The sequence below is a fragment of the Periplaneta americana genome, chromosome 4, assembly GCF_040183065.1.
Source record: "Periplaneta americana isolate PAMFEO1 chromosome 4, P.americana_PAMFEO1_priV1, whole genome shotgun sequence".
Lineage (NCBI taxonomy): Eukaryota > Metazoa > Arthropoda > Insecta > Blattodea > Blattidae > Periplaneta > Periplaneta americana.
The window spans coordinates 186425098-186448272 of NC_091120.1; the positions used below are offsets into that span (position 1 = coordinate 186425098).

Genomic DNA, 23175 nt, shown 5'->3' on the forward strand with positions numbered 1-23175 from the left:
ACACTCGTTGGTTTATTAGACCCATAGAGTTGGTAAAAAAATATAAACACTATCAGAAATATGAAGGTCAAAATTTGTATAGTTTTGTGCGATTTGACGTGGAATTACTCATACCGCACCTAATAGCATTGGACTCTAAACCTTCAACACACTCTCCTGTAAAATTTTGTCTATCTGACTTAGGAGTATATCATTCTCACCCCTTCATGTATTAGATTTGCTTGAAATCTTGTTTATTTAATTATTCATGTATTTATTAATTCATTTATTTCTGTAGGGAGTGAAAATCCACTACGTCGAGAAAGGTGACCGATCCAAACCGCTGATGCTATTCATCCACGGATTTCCTGAATTTTGGTATTCGTGGCGCCATCAAATAAAGGAATTTTCAAAAGATTACTGGTGAGTTACCATAGAACATAATTTTAAAGTACAGCAATAAACATATTGTTACTGTTCTCCAACCAGGAGATCAACAGTGAAAGGAATGTGCTTACTATTGCGTCATCTATTGGAGCGAAATAGATAGATAATATTACCGTTATAACGTCAGTTTAAAAAACATGCTCTCTCCTGCATATGTTATTTCCTGTATGGAGGGATTAAAAGACCAGGAGATTAACCGTGATCTAATTTTGTAATTAGGTTAGTATAAATATGTGTGTATCAGTGTTATCGTTTGTGCTTTGAGAGTTAGCCAATGGAGATGCGTGTACCCACGTGTGTGACCTTATGACATCTTCTGACATCAACATTCATTCATAGCATTACCCCGCTGCGTCTCATTCCCCTGAGACTTTCTCCTGGTAGGAGTACAGTATATAGCTCGCGTAATGAACGATTACCGAAAAGCAATGGTGGCGTTGCTGTCTGTTTTGACGTGTGTATGTAGGCACGCTGAGGGGGCGAGAGATACGGGCCGATGGAAGTACTGTCTCTTCCAAGAAGATGAACAAATGAGGACATCGCTGTGGAAATAAAGAACGTAGCAAGAGAAAAATTCGAAGCTAATTAAACGCGCAACATATGTTTACGAATGAAATAATAATACCGTGCGATACAAGACATGCATTCACAAGCAATGGAACAAACTAAAGTCTTAAAGTAACTATCACAACGCAAGACTGATTCTATCGATGCCATTTCTCTCCAGACTATACTCTTGAACAGACGTCTCCAAAAGCCTACTCGCGAGTAAGCCCCTGAACGGAACCGAAGCCAGTACGTAATGAGCGCGCTCCGCCTCACCCATCCCCACCTGTACTGTACTCAAAGTTTATGCGCAAACGAAGAACAGTGGCGGACTGCCGTTATCATTATGTTGGTCGGAGTGTTCCACCGTTTCACAATGTCTTCTAATCATGGACGTAGTACAATCAAGGATGAATAGGAAGAGACATTTTTTTGTATTAGTGGGGAGACTGTGAAATGCTTTATTTGTTCGAAAATTCTTAAGGATGTGTTAAAATTCAACATGCGACGACAATATTCGACTCTTCACAAAGAATATCATACAATTACAGGCATGTTGGACATGTGAAAATAATTTATTTTGGGGCTATCTGTATAACTGTTGGTTATACATAATAATCAGTATATTACAAAACGTTTACACTCAGTTCCGCATGACAAACATATAATTTTTTGTTTAATTTTAGGTGAAATGCGTAGGTCTACAAATATTTTGATAAATATAAAACAAGAAAATACAAACACAAATCACACACGTGTCCTCAGTCTTAAACAAAAAAAAAGTTTCTTCCTAACTATGTTCTAGCTTGGAATATTGGAAAATCAATGAAGCCCTTTACAGAAGCATCATTTGTAAAATCGTGCATACAGGACGTTACTAAAATACTGTGTCCAGAACAAAGTCAAAGTTTAAGAAAATTAAATTGTTTCCAATTACAGTTCAGAGAAGGAATTTCAAGATTGTAAATGTAATTGAATCTAAGTCAAAACCACAATTAACCAGTATGTAGCTTACTCGCATTGGACGAACGCACAGATAGAAATGAAAAGCTCACCTAGCCGTTTTCATCCGAGGAGTTAATGGACATTTTACTGTGTCTGAATGTCTTCTAGATGTAATTACAAAATACAACTGGAGAAGATCTTTTCCAGGCACTGAAAGGCACCATAGAACAGAAGAGGTTCAATTTGCAATGGCAAATGTCAATAGCAGCAGACGGGGCTCCAGCTTCATAGTATGTCAAAATAATATACAAATGTATGATATTTCTTATCCTTTTGATGTTGTTATTTGTAAACATAAGCAAACCGTTGCCGCGATCCCCCATTGATCGCTTCCATCTGTTGAGGTACGAGTCTCTTCCTCTTCTCTAGCCTTACATCACCCTGTGTTCGGCGGGCAGCATCGAGAGCACGAATGACGATACGCTTTTTGGAGACCTCTGCTCTTGAACATCATTCAAGATATGTCGTGGCCTTTTCTGTCGCCCACTCTTCCTTATCGCAGTGTTTCATTCACATTACTTCCGTCAGTATTCCCTCTTGCGAGACCTATATAAGGACAGAGTTGTCTCAACAGGTGGGTGAAGTGAGTAATGGCCTTGGACTACGCGCCTCATAGGATATTATACAAATAACAGTGCAAGTAAAAACGGAGGAAAAAAAATAAGCCTTTCTTTGAATGCAGTTATTCCGCCAGACGAGTTCAACAATTGCTTTGACACAGCCCTACTCCCTTCTCTTTCATCTGGTCGAGGGGATATGGAGAAGAATGGAGCGTGTGAAATGGACAGACAGAATAAAAAAATGTTGTGTTGGAAAGAGTGGGTGAAGAAATAATGATGCTGAAACTGATCAGGAAGAGAAAAAAGGAATTGGTTGGATCACTGGCTGAAAATAAACTGTCTGTTGAAAGATGCACTGGAAGGAGTGGTGAACGGGAGAAGAATTCGGGGCAGAAGAATCAGATGATAGACGACATTAAGATATATGAAGGGTTCAGAGCCATAGTGGGCTAAGCGCCATTTATTAAAACGGAGAAAGCAAGGGTTACAATTAAGTGAATATCACAGTTTAATGAAGATTGATATATCGTTTAGTTTAATGTGTATACTTTATATCACTTTCTATAAATGTTATGTTTTATTTAACGACGCTCGCAACTGCAGAGGTTATATCAGCGTCGCCGGATGTGCCGGAGTTTTGTCCCGCAGGAGTTCTTTTACATGCCAGTAAATCTACTGACATGAGCCTGTCGCATTTAAGCACAATTAAATGCCATCGACCTGGCCCGGGATCGAACCCGCAACCTTGGGCATGGAAGGCTAGCGCTATACCAACTTGCCAACCAGGTCGACCACTTGCTATATGTGTTCATTGAATTATGGTAATAACTCCATTTTAATCCTTGTTTTCTACGGTTTTAGTAAATGGCGCTTGGCCCACTATGGTTCTGAACCCTTCATTTATGGATCATACGCGGAGACAAAGAGAAGACAGAAAAAGGAAAGATTGGAGAATGCTTGATTTTCAATGAAAGACCCGTCCTTGGGCAGAAAACTATGAATGAATGAAAGTTCATTCATTAATATAAGAGACGTACAGTGTGTTTGCTCTGTGTTGCCAAGTGGCAGATACAGGAACTTTAATGCCTCTACAACTAGAGAGAGGACCACTACGATCACCAGACTTTATAGAGATAGAGCAACGAATCTTGGAGCTGTAGAAGAGAATTCAGGAAGAAGTAACAGAAAAATACCGGTGTTTCCATAGGCCAACCAGTTACAGGTCCCCTGCTGTTGCCACTGCTTGCACTCCGCTGGATTAAACTTACGTACTATATTATATTAATAACATTCGTATATTTAATCATATAATTATTAGCTGAGGTTATACTAGGGGTGATCCAGGAAGTAACGACTGTTTGCGCATTCCCGCCCTGCAGGTCAATACCTCTCCTCTATTCGAGGTCGACTGGTTTACCCAGCATCTTTTCTCAGTATTCTGTGAATGTAGGTCGTAACAAGTTGTTATTCTGCATTTTGTGAGTGTTTAAAATGAACTATGTAATACAAAATCTCGCCGACTGTGAAGTGAAAAGTGTTAAGCCCGGTTTTCACAGTGCTTGTTTCTTTGATGGACAGCAAGCTTTGTACAAGCTGCTGGCTACGATGTTTGTTACAATGTTAGTTACTGTCCATTACGCAGCTGACTCTTTTCACAGTTCAAATTGTAAAAATCATCTGCTTCTTCATCTGTTACCAAGATGCATGATGAAAAAGAAACTAAACCGTGAGTGCAAAACAACTAAAGTCCTACGTTACTTATTTATTTATTTAATTTATTTATTTTATTTACTTATTTATTTATTTATTTATTTATTTATTTATTTATTTATTTATTTATTTTTATTGCTAGTAAGTTTGAAACTAATACAAATTAATAAATACAATGTAAGATAAACTTGCCCACTCCTGAATGAGTAAGACTCGTGCTCAGGAGGGGATTCCAATACAAACAAAAATAAAATTAAAATTGAGAGTGACTACAGATTAAATAGTGTTTAATATGTTTAAACCCAAACTATAAATCCAATAGAGTTTTTTTTATTTATTTTTTTTATTAATTTGGGGAGGATTCGTGTTTGAAATATTGGAATAAGATTTGTTTAATAACCTGGGACCTCGACTCATGCTATGATAAAAAGCTGCATTGGTTTTACATTTTGGTTCAGACAAACGCGGATAATTCATATTTTTAGTTCTATATTTATGTATATACCTTTCAAAGTTCGTTGTAACTTAGATTATAGGCTACATGGCATTCAAAATACATTATTTAAAAGGTGGGTTATAAGGGGGCCTGAATTAAATAAATCGACATAAAAATTTCTTTAAAAATCATTTCCGATAAGTTTTAGTCTTTGAAAAATTTTGATAGGACTGATATTTAATGAGATAAAATCACGCGAAAACTAAATTTTTAGAAAAATTTTGTTTGTGTGGAAAATCGAATCGAGTGATAGAATTATATTTCTATCATTACAAATAATTTATCAGCATATCAATAACAACCTCATAAATTACTTACAAAAACACTCCCAAAAATAATATACACTTATGAAAAAAAAATAAATAAAAAATTATTGGATTAACAATATTTTCACTGTTACAATTACACATATATAAACACTAAATATAAACATTTACAAAGTTATTAAAATTTCTATGAAAATATTGTAATAAAATAAAATAATACATTTGTTTAATGTTGAAAACTTTGAAATGTTTAAACAACAATTCAGTTGGGTAATCTTTCTGCTTTTTTAAACAAAATGTTAATACTTTTTTCTGTAGTAAAATTAACGGATAATGGTTGGATTTATAACAACAGTAAATGTGATAAAGTAATTAAACCAGAAGTATAAAACAGCTGAAGTCCGATATTTAATTGCTGTGTCTTAGAAACTTAGGAATACAGAAAAAAAAAAGATTTAGTTGGAAAACAACGCATTTGGCAACACGGTTCCAGCAATGATACCACAGTATAGTATATACAGTCACGAAGCTTAATACGTAGGAAATATGCATCCATATATACAGTTGCTGACCACTAGGATCGCTAATATCGCCTTATTACAGACAATGCGAAATAGTACCGGCACAATCTTTTGTTCCTAGCATCCTCACAACTCAAGCTTCGTGACTGTATATACTAGACTGTAGTGATACTATATGAGGCGTATAGTTGCAAAATCAGATACATCACTTTTTTTTTTCGAAAATGAGTTAATGTTATATTTCATATCTTCATATGATTCTACAGGGACATCATTTTATTTTTACTAACATTTTTAATATTAACCTGGTTATACCTTTAGAGAACCGGAAACACCCTTCCACGACTGTAGTTCGATGATACTGACGTAAAACACAAACAAATCACTTTATTAGGTATAGGAGGGAAGAAAAGTAGTTAATCCATTTACGTAAACTAGGAAATATTGCGATTTTGAGTTCGATCATTTTCATTAGGTTTTTGTTTAATTAAAATGCAGTACTGTATTAAGAATAATTTTTTTTTTTTACTCACGAACTGAGTTATCCATTCGGACGTATTCATTATGCAGTGTATATTATACTGTCTACAACACATTAAAGTACAATATAGAGAATGAATTGAAAAATGATCATAATATGGATATTTAAACACATTTTTGAAAGTGGTGGCCGTTCATTTCGATACAGGCTTCAGTTCTTTTGTGCATATTATCGTACTATACAGCAGACTATTGCATCTAATTCCAATTTCCAGTTTAGTATTTCGTACGAGTAACTCATGTTCAAATAATTCCGTACCTACTCTATAAAAGAGTACATTACGTACTGTAAATTCAATCTTCACTTCTGCCCGACCTGCACAGATAAAATTACTCAGACATACTATCTACTGTCCGTCCAAGTGGTTATGCCGCAGGATCATAGAAAGGGGGAAATCACGTGACAGTTAATTACTTAACGAGACCCTTTTATTTAAGTTATTTTAAACAGTTGTATAATATTACGTACACGTCCAATTCCTAACAGAAATTAATGTTCTCAGAAAAGAGCTAAGACTGCCCAGCTTTTACAGAGGGGCGAGCAGAAGCAGGTGGGGGGAAATCGAGATGCGACGTAGGCAAACGGGCAGTACCTGTGCGAAAATATGATTCCTCTTGCGTCACTGGAAAATGCGAACATATTTCTGGAACGTACTATGCTCACTAAGTCAGTGCTGTTTACTATATGCAGTCTTGATTCTGTGTGGAGGACAGTTCGACCTTCATTAGTAGAAGGGGTGGGAGTGAAGTACATTCAAAAACTCAGGTACAATAAAAATTTAAGTAAAAATAAAATGATGTCCCTGTACAACTGCTATGACACTGTTATGCTCCAAAGCCAGATATATTACATGGATTTGTATGATGAAAGAATAGTATTGGTTGCAAATCCTTGGTTCCTTGCATACTGAAAAATTATGTTTTAGTGATGTATTTGATTTTGCAACTATAACATATTTGGTTCCAGCATGCTAGTTACACAAAAAATAGCAAGCAATCTAATCATGAAATCCAGTAAGATAGCTAGTGGGCAGGATTTCTAGCAAGCAAGCACGCAGAACTGCCATCAGCGCTCCTAAATGCAATCCATTACTGAAACACGCACCGTGGGAACTAGGCTTTATTCTATTCTTCAATTCTCGGAAGTTCAAACCTGCAGAAATTGATCCGGGTGTCACATACAATCCCAGAGACCAAGCACTTGAATGGCATCATCCCTCATCACATAAAAAACCGAATAAATTCAAACAGATTCGATCAACATTAAAAATTATGGCGATGTATTGAACTTCGGCGTAGCTCAATGGTTAAAGCGCTTGGTACGTAGTACCAAGGACCCGGGTTCGATCTGTGGTGCTGGAGCGATTTTTTCTCCTCTAATATTAAATTTAGTTTAGTTTGTTAGAAACATAGTCAAGATGAGGATTCCAACAAGGATTGTTGTTGTTGGTGGTCAACTGTCCGAAAACAGGTTTGAACCTCACAAGTGACACCAACAAAACACCATTCATGAGGCAACTAAGCCAGGAGATAAAGGGGTAGGGTGGCCAGTTCCTTTCCCCCCTCCATTGAATACATCGCTGACTAGTAACAAATTATACTAATCAGACTTCAGATACATACAAACAATTGTTCTTCCTCTGATACATATCGTTAAGTGAGATGTACTGCCTGATAATAGATGTACATATCAGCCAGAACTCAAATCAGAGGTACAAGGATTATGATCGAGAATTATGCCCAAAAACTTAGAGGTAATGTTAATCATAAATCAAAGCAGTGCATAGAGCACAGGACGCAAGAGATGTACGGTACAGTAATTAAAAAATCGTAACATATTCCACCAAATCTGGCAAACCTATACTGTATCCACGATAAAATTAGTAGCCTGTAATATTTATTGGCTGTCGTTATAACAAAAGCTATTGACAATGTCAAAATACAAGTGTAAAATTATCGTACTAAATATAAAATATCAATAATTGATTAAATGGCGATTTTACTCATTTTAATTATGTAAGCATGTGGGGCTTACAGCTGTTTCGGTGCCATTCGACACCATCCTCAGAACCTACTGGATCTCGGCGCTATCTCAACTTCACTGCCTGTTGTGTGGGTGCGTTCGTGTGATGAAGAGTTGTGTTAAATAGTGTGTGTTCTGAAATTGATCTGTATGTTGAGAATTTGACTGAGGTGTGTTTTAGTGTGTCTGTATATTTCATATTGTTGTAGTGTGTTGAGTTTTTGGTTTTTGGGTTGTAAGTGTAGGATTTCCATGTCTGTATTTATGTTATTATATGTGTGGTTAGCATTAGTACTAAAACACACCCCAGTCAAATTCTCAACACACACTAAAACACACCCCAGTCAAATTCTCAACACACAGATCAATTTCAGAACACACACACTATTTGACACAACTCTTCATCACACGAACGCACCCACACAACAGGCAGTGAAGTTGAGATAGCGCCGAGATCTAGTAGGCTCTGAGGATGGTATCAAGTAGCACCGAAACAGCTGTAAGCCACACATGCTTACATAATTAACACGAGTAAGATCGCCATTTAATCAATTATTTATATTCAAGTGTTAAAAGTAGTGTACGAAAGATTCAACATGGATAAAATATTATATTACATACACCACTAAATATAAAACAAACTTATTCCCAAATACTCCTTAGAGTTTATAAATGATACCGTAATCAAAAGTAGGCTTATATCTTCTAGATGAAAATTATAACATACTGATCCAAAATAATATTTGATACTCTGTTGACATACAGTAAAACAAGGATTAACTTAATAACAATTTATGAGAAACTCCTATATATTAAAAAAAATAATAAAAATGAGAGAAAGAAACCAAAAAAAAATTGTGGAGCTTGATTTTCTAATTCAAAATATTCTTGCAAGGAATATAACGGGTTTGTAAGAAACCATGTTTTCACTTTTACTTTGAATTTGTCTACTGACACTTTCTGTGCTTCTTGTGGTACTGTAACAAGTTAGACATCTTAGAGCCCAAGATATAAGGACTACTTTTAACTTTAGATAGTTTGCAATATGTTATGTCTAGTTTTTCTTTATTACGAGTGTTATACTCATGTTTATCCATCCTGCTGGTGAAGTCATAAAGATTTTACTTTATGTACAAAAGGAGTACAGAATAATGGGTTTGTTTTACTGTGCAGGACTGTGGCTGTGGACATGCGAGGATATGGAGACTCAGACAAACCATCTGGACTGGAGAATTACCGCATGTCTGCCCTTGTTAATGACATTAAGGAGATTATAGAGGCTCTCGGTATGTACATTGCTATTACAACTACCATTATCTATACTAATATTATTGCTGTTGCTACAATTAATGTAGTAGCGTTAATATTAATGGCATTAATATTTCTTCACTAGCTTCTATTTAACTACTGCTAGATAGATTGAAGTGATCTTGAACAAACTCATTGCCGTTGCTAAGCAAATGACGTCAGATGTTGAAACTTTCATAGCATTTCATTCATTAGACCCTCGAACATAAAATGCTTCACGTTAAAGGAGATTCTGAAAATGTCTGCCTTCTTGTTCGAAACATTTTTAGCACCGCTTTAAGAAATTATGTACCAATTGCTGCAGTTTTCTTTGAAAAATGAAGGCAGTGTTTGCCCACATGCTATTTTCCAGTTCTTCTTAGGTATGATGGTAAATTTTAAAGTTCCTTACAGATAAAGTCACTGACGTTAGGCCAAAGGGGAAAAGAGGACACATTCCTACTGTGATAATAATTCTATCCTTGAACAATGTATGAAATTCGATCAAAGGTTACTCAGCTGTACTTATGTATAGAACAAGAAGACAGTTTCAGAATCTTCTTTCTTAATTTGGGTTAATAACTGATTTTTAATTGGTTGTATTTAATAAAGTTTTTCAGTACACAATAGTTATAATTGTCAATAATATTGCCAGCTACTTCTACTACTGCTCCTACTGATACTACCTACTTCACTTGCTAATATTTGCTGCTCCTATTCTGTTATTGCTGATATTGCTATTAGCATCATGCATTGCAGGCGCTATGTTCTATTCAAGTTTGTCGAGTATGATGAAGTTCGATATTCGCCGATGTTCACTCTGTAGAAGGCAGTTTGTCACGTGTGTTCGGCCTTGTTATAAAAATATTCGCTGTCCTCCTCCCCCCTTCATGTTTCAAACAAATTAAGAATTTTTAGAAGATATCTTGTGATTATTTTTTCATATGGAATAAGACGCATATTCTAATACAAGTGTCTTGGTTGCCTCTCATGTTCGAACATCGCAGGACATTAACTGCTACTACTGGTTTTACTGTTATTGCTACTACTACTGCTACTGCCACTACTACTACTTCAATTGCTAATATTTCAGCTGTTATTACTTCTGTTACTGTTGCTGCTACTGCTACTGCTGCTATTAACAACACTATTACTGCTATTATTATTATTATTATTATTATTATTATTATTATTATTATTATTATTATTATTATTACTAGGCCTACTGCTTGTTTTAATTCTGCTGCAATCTACTGTTATTTTTTAGGATTATAATATTTATGATGAACACTTTCACGTGTTAAATGTAAACTACATTCGTAAATATTTAGTTGACTAGTTTCAGTTTATTAGTAGCCATCTTCAGAACTAGTTATTTACAAACTTACTTTACATTTAAAACGTGAAAATGTCCATCATAAATATATTCCTAAGTGATATATAGTGTTAAAAGTTGTGTAATCCAGATGTACCAGGATGTTATTTTTTGTTACACTGCTACTGTTACTTCTGTTAATATTATTTCTGTTACCAGTACTGCTGGTACTGATACCAATACTGTGGCTATTTCCCTTGGCAATAGTAGCATTCCTACTAACAATTCCACTGCCGTTCACTGATTTTCAGATTGTCAATCTATTGTATATATTACATTTTCTCTGTAAATTAAAAGTGTCAATACATAGATCTATGTATGTAGAATGCAGAATAGAATATCAATCTTTCTTCAGTGTAAAATTTACTCCCTGAACTAGTCCTAAATTACAGAGTGTTTATCCATTGAGGTCGAATTATGTGTATTCCACAGCTTCTAGGTACCAGATATTGTAATTAGATATCGTTTGTGCACCATACCAGTGAATATATCAGTAAAGGCACTCGATGACTTTTACAATTCTTGTGGTGCTGAAAAACGTAATCACCTTGATGTGAAAATATTTTTCACCTTCATACAATAACTGGTTTCCCAGATAATCGCACGTTTTCGTTCATATATTTAAATAATTTAATTTCAATTGTACTGTTACTGTTTCTATCATGTGTAGTGCTTAAATATGGCTGTATTGTTTAGGACATGAGAAGTGTGTTCTGGTAGCACACGACTATGGTGGCGCTATTGCTTGGAATTTTGTCATGACCCACCCAGAGATGCTGGAGAGCTACATTATCTTGGACGCACCCTACTCTCCATCAAACCTTAAGATCATGACTTCAAACTTGTACCAGTTCCTTAAGTCATGGTGAGTATGGTACAAATAGCTAAACACAATCTAGTGCATTAAACTTACTGATCTATGATAGATCTATACGCAATTCCTGTAGCAAGCAACCTTGCAGAGCTTTATTATAAGCAGAGTAAAACCTGAGTTGTACATAAGTGAAGGGAAATTATTAAATTATGCACAATTTAGAACTACGTATAAATAAGGTTTGAATATAACAACATTCGAGTGATAAGGAATCAGTTTATAAAACGTATTATATGACTTTCACTTGTTAAATTTTAAGTTACCTTGTTAATATGTTTCGGCCTGCTGTCAGCCATCATCAGAACTGATTGTTGCTGGTCTTGGCGCCTTTTTTTTGTTTCCTGTAGGGGTGTGTTTATGTAGTGTAATGTGGAGTCAAAGAGTGTGTGTGTTCTGAAATTGAGTTATGTGTTGAAAATTTCATTTGGATGTGTTTTTGTGTGTGTGTATATTTCGTATTGTTGTTGTTGTTGTTGTTTTCTAATGCCAGGCATTTGACAATAAAGTCATTTGACCTCTTGCACTCCAATACTTTTAAAAGATATTGTCATGGTTAGCCACTGATGCACAGATTTTGAGATGTTCTGAATCCATTTCTTGATTTGAGTTGCACAATGGACAGTTAGGAGACTGATATATTCCAATTCTATGCAGATGCTTGGCCAAACAGTCATGCCCTGTTGCCAATCTAAATGCAGCTACAGACGATTTCCGTGGTAAATCGGGAATTAACATATTTCGTATTGTTCTAGTGTGTTTAGTTTCTGGCTTTTTGGTTGCATGTGTAGAATTTATTATTATTATTATTGTTATCCAAATATTGAAACCCTATTTTATCCTTTGGTATATTAGGATTGTAGATTGTTACATGTGAAATATATTATGTAGAGATAATACACAATTTTAAAGAAGTAGTAGTAGGCATGAGTCATAGTTACAATATGAATACACTAATTAATAGACAGTAAACAATACTAAATACATTATGCAATAATTACACTCAGTTAAAACAAAATTAAATAAATTAGAAATTATAATCGAAGGTGTAGTGAGATTGCAAGAATATGACATAAATTTGCGATTTTATACATAATTTTAAGCAATAGTAAAGAGATAATGCACAAAATTGACTTAGTTACAAACTAAACGCCTATTATATAGGTGGTTTGCGGAAGTAAAGAAATAAAAACAAAATTACTTACGGTTACAAACTCTATACCTGACATCAAATACTGAACAATAGTAAAATCCACAATACAAACATAGTTATTGTTCCATTTTGAATCTTGCGTACACTACTTTTAACACTTGAATATAATTAAATGATCAACTAGTGGACTTACTAGTGTTAATTATGTAAGAAGCACTGAAACAGCTGTAAGCCGGACAAATCTTACATAATTAACACTAGTAAGTCCACTAGTTAATCATTTACCGGTAACTTAGTTATTGTTGTTATTACTATTATTATGTCCCAAAGAGAGACAACTTGTTTTAGATAGTGCATTAGGATTTTATATCATCATTCATTTACATACACTTAATAGCTACAGTCTTGCGTAGATGTGGTGGATAAACTCTGTGAATTGTTTATAACAATATTTTTTCCTAAGAGATCTTCTGCACTTTTGATCCTAAATCTTTCAAAGTAGGAACCGATGTGTAGAATTTCCATGTCTGTGTTGATGTCTCTGTATGTGTGGTTAGTATTTGTAATTTGTATACATCAGTTGGAAGTTTACTAGTATAGGGGGTGGGAGTGAAGTACATTCACAAACTCAGGTACAATAAAAATTGAAGTAAAAATAAAATGATGTCCCTGTATAAGATGAGTCATAACAACATTTTAACTCTTTTTCTTGTCAAAACAGGGATGTGTTCTTCTTCCAACTGCCTTACCTGCCAGAATTCATGTTCAGAGCTTACGACTTGGTGAGACTGAAGCATCTGTTCAGAGGATCAACACCCAAATCACTGTCACCCGTCACAGAGGAAGACCTAAAGGCCTACAAGTACACTTTCGGAAAATCAGGTAAACGATCCATTGTAAAATTTTATACTGGTACTGGTGTATTACCTTTGAAGAAAATAATTTAATGAGCAAAATAAATTTAATTTATAATTAGAGTTGTAAGAAAACACCCAAGCCTACAACTATACACGGTTCTATTGCTCTGTACATTAAAATGAGTACAAACAACTTGTCATCGGATTGCAGTTTATTCCATTAGACCGATTAAGGGCAAAAACGCATCCCTTCTGTTCAACAACCCGTGTATGATGATTAGATTCGCATGATATTATACGAGAACATTGGACATTTAACGAGAATTCCACTCGCTCTACGAATTTAGTTATACACGCTTTTATGGCTCCACATTTGATAATATTAGGTTTTAATTTTGTATATTTTTAGTATTTTTATTGACTTTATTGACAACAACACAATACATTTGAGATACCATACAAGGGCATCTACTTTGTATAGCTAAACAAATTCACAATGTTTTAAATTAAATTTGTTTTTAATATTTTGACAGGACATTTAATGTTGGTATAGATAATATTGTCACTATGTCATATTTTATTCTAGTCATGGCATTTTCAAATGTAAAACTTGTATTGTAATTGATTTTAAATGATACTTATTTCTTGTACCTGAAGATGCCCCATTGGGGCGAAAATGTTAGTATCAAGATTAAATAGGATGTAACACATCAATATTTTCTTTCATATGTTTTCTTTCATATGTAATTCAATGCTTAAGCCATATTGACGGAATAAATAATTCATCATATTTTGATATATGTCATTAAAATAAATCTAGTTTTCTCGCCTATGATTTTAAGATAGGCCTAGTATATCTATTGTAGTGATGAAGATAGTTCAGTCACATTGTTTCCCAGTCCAGTTGATATAAAATTTATTTGAAAAAAATGTATTTTTTCCTTCTCCTTGTGGTTTCTTACTTTTATTACATCTTAGTGACTTATTAAGGCATCATTCCCCTTCATTTAGGTCTTCTTAACAATTGCTTCTCATTTGACTTATAATTTAGAATTTTGATGTGAGATAATAAAATCATTTATCCTACTGCAAGCACATTATTTTTCTATTCGGTTTTATATTTATGTAACAAAAAAAAATGCAAGTGAATTTTTAAGAAAAAAAATACTAAATAAAAATGGAAGGATCACAAATGTAGTAAAGATATTCATAGTGAATTAAAAACTGAACTCGTTTTGTCAAAAATTAATAAATACAAAACTAACTACATCCAACATCTAAAGAGAATTAACAGGGACAAAATTGCATAGTCAGTTCTCAAATACAGACCATAGAGTAGAAGAAATCAAGGGCGTCCTCTGAAGAGACTTCTGGATGACTGAGTCACAATAGGTTATACGGCCCAACTCCATGATAGTTTGATGATGATGATGATGATGATGATGATGATGAAAACAGTGTCATTTCTAATTCCTAAAGAATATTTGTATTTATAGATGTTTCTACCTAGCTTGGTACAGTACCAATATATAAGTCAGTTTTCCTAAAGAACTTAATTTAATTTCCTAAAAGTTTTTCCATGACTCATTACCAAATTTAAACATGGATCGAGCCAAACTATATTGAAACAAAAGGAGGAAGGATCATGACGTGATGAAGCTAAGAGCCTAGTTATACCTGCATTTTCTCGAACACCCTAACCTCTGTCCCCCTCTCAGAAGCTTCTCAACCGAATAATAACAGGGATTTTCCATATTTATTCTGCGTTTAATTTCCTCTCGAGTGTCATTTATATTTGTTACTGTTGCTCCAAGGTACTTTAATTTGTTACAAGATGGTGAAATTGATAACTGTCTCTTTTATAGGCGCTTTCACACCACCCATTAACTACTTCAGAGCCAATGGTTTCTCTCTCTCGCCACCCAAATCAAAGCTGAAGAAGGACATTGAAGCACCTGGTCTGTACATGTTCGGGGAACACGATGGCCATTACGTGTATGATCACTTGTGGACTGCCCAGAACTACATCAAGAACCTGAAGGTGAAAATGGTTAAAGGTGCCAACCATTATGTGCAGCAAGATGATCCTGAGAAGGTGAACAGTCTAATCAAAGACTTCCTGAAACAGAAGAAGCCAAAGGTAAGATACAACCTAACAATAATTGTATAGTTCCATTTCATATTGTTATACAGTCCAACTTGTCTGATTCGTAGATTTTTATTTGAAATCGTGAATAATTCTAACGTTTTGTGTGGTCCCTTAACATTTCTATATAAATTAAACCAAACCCTTTAACTCTATTAAATATAGAATATAATCTAAATTTAACAGAAGAAATACTGAAATCAGAAGTAAACACTGAAATAATGAAACAATTGTCTTTAGGGATAATTAATATTAGGTACCCTCCACAAAACTGGCTTCATTTATACACCGACTGATCCTTGATCTCCAGAGAACAAGGTGCCGGTGCAGGTGTTACGTGCTGTCTCTTGTCACTTTATAGATCTCTTGGATATGGAACAACAAGTTTTGATGGAGAAATCGTTGCAGTAAGTGAAAGTCTCAGGAATCTGCTATGCCACATCAATAAATTTAAGAATGCAGTTATATTGTCAGACTCCAGAGCAGCTATTCTATCAAAAATCCCCTCTCAATTAATATCACTCAATAAAAGAATTGTATTCCAATGGATACCATCCCATTGTGGAATCCTGAGAAACGAGAATTCGGATGCATTAACAAAGAAGGGCAGCACTGCTACTTACAGACCTGTTACTAAATCTACATATTACTCTGTGAAAAGATTTATTAAATCTACATACTTAGACTTCAACAAACAAAATTTGATAACACAATCACAAGAGAAAAAATGGAACTCTCTGCATCATAATCCACAGTTAATTCCCGATTTACCACGAAAATCGTCTGTAGCTGCATTTAGATTGGCAACAGGCCATGATTGTTTGGCCAAACACCTGCATAGAATTGGAATATATCAGTCCCCTAACTGCCCATTATGCAACTCAGACCAAGAAATGGATTCGGAACACCTCAAAATCTGTGCTTCAATGGCTGACCATGATAATATCTTTGAAAAATATTGGAGTGCAAAAGGTCAAATGACTTTATTGTCAAACGCCTGGCATTAGAAAACAACAACAACATTTCTATACAACACATTGTAAAATATTGTCTGTAATTCGATTTTTGTTGATAATTGGAAATGAAATCCAACGAAATTCAGTTCCGAAATTTAAAAAACCAGCCAGCAATATGGCGTTACCATACTGTCATCCTGTCTTCAGATGAAGAAGGTCCAAAACATCCCGAGAAACAAATGCCTTCAATCCCCCAGGCCATGAACCTCATCCAGAAATTGAAGGACAACAAAATGTGAATGAAACAATTTTTCAGTCACTCAATAAACTCGAAGAATTTTGCGTTAATCAAAGATTAAATGCTAAAAACAAAGAAAAGTATTTTTCTTTTAGAAATACTTTGAATGTGTTCTGTATTTTGACAGTGTTGTACAAAATCTTCAATTTATTTTTCAAATCTGAGTCACATTGAACTTGCTAGAACATAGAATATTATACAAAATAAGGTAATAAGGTACATCATCGAAAAATGTTACAAGTTACATGGTTAGACATGAAAAAGAAGGAAGAATAATATGTGTAAAGTATGATATATGTGGTATATATTTTGTCACAGCATTTCTTACATGCAATGGTGGATCTCACATTTTCATGTATCGGTATAAGGTGCTACTATTATCTGTTAGATTGGACAACTAATCGAGAAAAATTCAGTTTTCACCAAAGAATGAACAATATTTTGCTCAACAATCAATAAACAATAAAATTACCTCCTTCATTGTTCTAAATACACTGTTAACACATATAATACGGATTAACTTTATACTTCTTACTGTGTTAAAACCTATGGATCAACAATTGGCTCTCTTCTGACAAAGGAAAGATTTTACAGTCTGTACAAAAGAAACCAAATGAGCTGGAAATGTACAAAAACTTGCCCGGACATGTTCAAGCATTTTTAACAAGAGCCAGAACAGGTCACATTGTCACACAATTGTACCTACACTGATTTCACATTTCTGATAATCCTACTTGTCTGTGGTGTAATAATCATGATGAAGACCTGAAACACATTCTTCTATACTGTCCATCCTTAACCACGAAAGAAGTAAATTAAAATCATTAGTACCAGTCGCAGAAGACACAGTCCTGCAATATATATTGACTACACCCCAACTCTGGCTACTAGCAACAGGCATCTATAATGAACAACGATCAAAATACCCCTCATTTCTCGTGAAAAACAAAAACTGAATAGACTACAGTGGACTATATGTTGTCAGCAAACAGCTGGATACAGATAGATAGATAGATTTATTCGTTCCATAATATTCTTACATTTGCTTTATGGCATAGAATAAAGAACATGTCCAATTCTTACGTTTAACAATAAAATGCAATACATATAAAATGTAAATATGAAATATGTACAGAATTAATACAGTACCTTAATAACAATAATATTTTATACAATGTAATTATGTTTACCATACCATGTATATGATTGATTACTGTGTTAACATTCGGAAATTACTAATTTCCTAATGTTAACACAGTGAAGAAATATAAAGTTAATCAGTGAATACAATTATCCTTAATACATGAAACAGAAGTTTCATTACAAAAAGTTTACTTTCATTTTTAACTCAACTGACTAACCATATTTCTCACATCAAGGAGTAATACTATAAATCACAATAAGCATTAGACTGCAGTGATAGCCTTCGGATTTCTCTTCCATATAAAAGAAAAGAAAAAACTTACAATTAAGAAAGATGCAGAAATATCAGCCAACCACATCCCACTCCAACAACTGATATAGCCTATCGAATAGACATATTCCAAAAAGTTATCTTATCAGATTCTAAAGCAGCAAACTAAGAAATAAACTCAAGCAAAATGCTCTCATTACAAATTAAAATGATTTAACAACTTAATAAATTACACAAAATAACACAAAATTACAGTGGATACTAGAATACTGTGAAATTTGTGCTAACTAAACTGCTAACATAGATAGGGCTATGAATTTAGTCTTACATCCAGGGTGCAAATTAAGATTTCTGATGAGGGGGGATAGATTCCTAGATAGAGAATACAGTACATAAAATTATTATTACCCTCATTCCATATGGTTCAACACTTGCTTGCACTGAGTTGCTTGTCTTGCATCTTGATCATAATAATAATTATATCTATGAGCAGGCTTAAGATAAGATGTGTAATTCCTAAGCTATTGATTATTATCAGTTTGCCAGTGATGATAATATATCAGTATTATTTTCTTTGATTAGTTTATACTTTATAAAGTACATATACTCGTATTAAAACAATTATATTTTGTGAGGGGGGGATCCCTGACAAGGATTTTAATATGAATTTATGAGAGAGGGATAACTTTCCAACAGGGAGGAAAATCCTCCCCATCCCCTCCGTTAATTCGCACCCTGCTTACATCCATAAAGTAAGTCACTAAAACAGGCCTACCAAGTTTCAAATCTAGGAAAAGCTGATATCGGTATCTACAGAAGCTGGCAAAGGATAAAAAGGCTGACATTGAACTTAATTGCTATTTAAAGTAGTGACTTCAAAGAAGTTGTGAGATTTACTTTTATTGTAGTTATCAGTGACACAACTTTCTGTAAGAATTTCTCATCAAATTCCTGTTCATAACATTTGCCCTCATAATTCATCTTGCAACATACGAGTATAAGAGAAGAGAAGAGAGTGTTCTATCAATTTTCATGCTGGAACAGTACTGTGTTTTATTTTGTCGGATTGACTGAATACTCTTTCCTCTGTTGCAATGCTGTGGGGAAAAGTTGAAACAATTTCTACAACCCTGCACAGTTTTTCATATTTTTTACACCATTGTAGTTAGTTTCAGTGTACAGATAGTTCCACACTACCTCACAATCAACAAAATCCTCAGCAAGCTGTCTTTATTCACATTTGAATTGCATAAATTCAGCGTATATATCGAATTCAATGTTACCAACTCGATTCCTAAAAATCCGCTGTTAAGCTGTGCAGAAACCGCTAAATTGCTATATTGTCAATGTAAAATTATATTATTTTGCCGCTGTGAGTGCTAAAAATACCCGCTAAATCCCTATATCAGCAATACAAATTTCATAAATTTTATCCGCTAAACTAACGCCGAAAAACGCTAGATCTAGCGGGAAAACCGCTGTATTGGCAACACTGATCGGATTCCGTTTTCTAGTGCACTCTAACGACGATTACGCGCACTACTTCAACCAGTGCCAAGTGAACATTTGGAGATAGTAGTGACCTCTGTTGTTCAAAACAAGAACTTGGCGTCAAAAACTCTGGGAAGGAAGGTGGTGTGTTAATCTAAAGAAGATTGACATAGGCCTTTATCTTATTTTAATTTCTAAAAACGCTGACATATGTATGGCGCGCTGACATGCTGACAAGCATAAAAAACGCTGATGTCAGCTGTAAAAGCTGACACTTGGCAGGCCTACTAAAATAGATACAGAGCTATATGTGACCAAGAACTACATAGTGTCTCGAAATTATTACCTTGATTTCGGACTGTTATTGCTTTCCATTGAGGTCAGTGATTTCTGATTTTTCTTTGTAACTGAGATGGTACACTCTTAAAATTTTGGTGGCTATGTACCTCAGTTCCCAATTTTACCGCTAGGAGCTCTGTAGCTACTGAATATGTGAAATGGTTTCACTATAGGAAAAATTACAGTGTGTACTGCACAGACTGCACGAAAGGATTCCTACGAGTGGAGGGATATAACAAACATAACAAATCAATCAATCTTCTTAATGTATCCAGCTGTTTGCTGACAACATAAAGTCCACTATAGTCCACTGTAGTCTATTCAGTTGTTGTTTTTCACGAGAAATGAGGGGTATTTTGATCGGTGTTCATTATAGATGCCTGTTGCTAGTAGCCAGAGGTGGGTGTAGTCAATATATACTGCAGGGCTGTGTCTTCTGCAACTGGTACTGATGATTTTAATTTACTTCTTTTGTGGTTTATGGATGGACAGTATAGAAGAATGTGTTCCAGATCTTCATCATGATTATTACACCACAGACAAGTAGGATTATCAAAAATGTGAAATTTGTGTAGGTACAATTGAGTGACAATGTGACCTGTTCTGGCTCTTGTTAAAAATGTTTGAACATATCTGGGCAAGTTTTTGTACATTTCCAGGTCATTTGGTTTCTTTTTTACAGACTGTAAAATTTTTCCTTTGTCAGAAGAGAGCCAATTGTTGATCCATAGGTTTGTAAAATGAGACTTTACTGAAGCAAAAGCACTGGATAGAGATATCAAAACAAAGACAAAGACAAAAAGTGCAATACCATTCTAAACGAAGCAGAAATTATCCTTCAAGCACCCAGCAAAACTGCAATAACAGGATTCAAGTTAACTAAAGAAAATGACTGTCTATGAAAACATCTAAACAAAATAGAAATTTACATCAAATCACTTTGCTCCCTAATTGATAAAAGGAAATGACAGAAGATCAACTCAAAATTTGTGACCTTACAGGATCCATAACAGGAATAATGGCTTTAACAACAAGAGAAAAATATAGCTGTTATCTACGTAGAAAATAAATGACGGATACATTAGCAAAGGGCAATGGCAAATCGCTGTAATTGAACATTTCAAATTCTAAAGAAATATTTTCATATCATATATTAAAACATGAAATGATCACAGCAGTTAATATATAAATTGTGCAAAGGTCAGCACCAGCAGGATCATGTGCAATAAAATATAAATAGAGCAGATCAAACAGCTTGATCAAAATTGAAAAGTGGATATTCCAAGAAAATGAGAATAACAGCTTCAGAAAAACGTTTCCAGCTCTGTGAAAAACAGGAGACACATTGCTATAACAAATTCTCTCCCGCTTTGAAAATGCATTAAGTAATATATACAGTCAACCTGCATTATTGAACTGTCTACATTTCTGAAATTAAAATTTTGCTACTTCAGGCTCCACCTGCAATAGAATTGGAATGATTGAAATCGAAAATTTTTGGTTAGATTAAGTTTTTCAATTAAGTTCCATAGCCGATCATAAGAAACAAAGTTCTTGTCTCAAAGCAACAGTACATTTCGTTTTTAATCTTATCTTTTTATGATCAAGTTAACCCCAGCAATCAAGTATCAAATATCTGTAGGTTTATTACAGTCATATTACTTATCAATAGTACACATGTTGAACCATTATGATATTACATGAAATGGTACAGCATATAAAAGTTTTTGACAAACGTTTTTGCCAACTTCAGCTTCTCCTCAATCATTTTGTAAGTACCTTTAACCACGCCTTCAAAATTAATATTTCTCTTCTTAGTTCTCAATTTAATAAATTCTCTTACATTACCCCATTATACTTTTACAGGGCTTTGATTTCATACGCCCATTAAATAGCAGCACGAGCGACCTACATACTGTAGCATGTTTTATTATTTTGGGAACTGCATCTGCCTGTATTTGAAGATTGTTATGCTTTTATTCTATTTCTTTGTACACTTATCAATCAGTACAGTGTTAATTGCCTATTCTATGTTCTTCATGGCGTTAATTTCATGCTACATGTATATTTTTAATGGCATATGTTCAAACTGTCTACTACACCAGTTTTTAAACTTTTTAACGATTGTTTCACCTGAATATTTTAAGTGTTCATCATGTGTTATTGTGTTCTCCTTTAATATGACCTGAAGATGCCATGGTTATGGCGAAAACGTTTGACAAAAACTTTTATATGCCACTAGCCGTACCCGTGCGCTCCGCTGCACCTGTTAGAAATAAATATGACGTAATTACATAATTAAAATAGGACGTTTGATCCAGGGAACATTCGTGTTTGATAGAAGGATAAATCGTTTAATATATTACTTAATTTAAATTGTATTTAAATAACTAAAATGCGGTCATTTTGGTCCAGAGAGCAATCATTTGGTGCAATGACAATTTCCTTTAAAATGTTTCTTAATTGTTATTACATGTAACCATAGTTTAATGACATATCATTTAGTTTTAATGTGTATACTTTATATTACTTGCTATATGTTTCAGAAGTTACTGTAATAACACTGTAGAATTATGTCCATCTAGAGAAACTACACTTTCCAATGGTGAAATAATAATTAAACAATTATTAGCTTCCGATATTACTTCATACAAACACAGAAACATTCTCTTAGGCTATGTTTAATAGCTTTCGATTGTTGTTGTCCAAGGCCCCTTATAGACGAAGTCATTTGTTTTTATTTCAGTACAGCGCCTTAGATGGCGTTGTTATTGTAATTTTAAAACTCATTTATCTCATTAAATATCAATCCTATCAAAATTTTGTATAGAATAAAACTTATCGGAAATTATGTTTAAAGAAACTTTTGTTATGTAATATTTTTCATGAGAATCA

General features: G+C 34.2%; 1 protein-coding gene across 1 annotated transcript in view; it reads left to right on the forward strand.

Moving 5' to 3' along the window:
• Positions 1–23175, forward strand: part of LOC138698526 (epoxide hydrolase 4-like) — a 34489-nt gene that overhangs the window by 8301 nt on the left and 3013 nt on the right. Inside the window, exons 2-6 of the mRNA XM_069824522.1 lie at positions 278–402; positions 9267–9379; positions 11452–11620; positions 13501–13661; positions 15502–15776. Of these exons, the coding sequence (XP_069680623.1) occupies positions 278–402; positions 9267–9379; positions 11452–11620; positions 13501–13661; positions 15502–15776 (843 nt within the window). The remainder of the gene's footprint in view (positions 1–277; positions 403–9266; positions 9380–11451; positions 11621–13500; positions 13662–15501; positions 15777–23175) is intronic.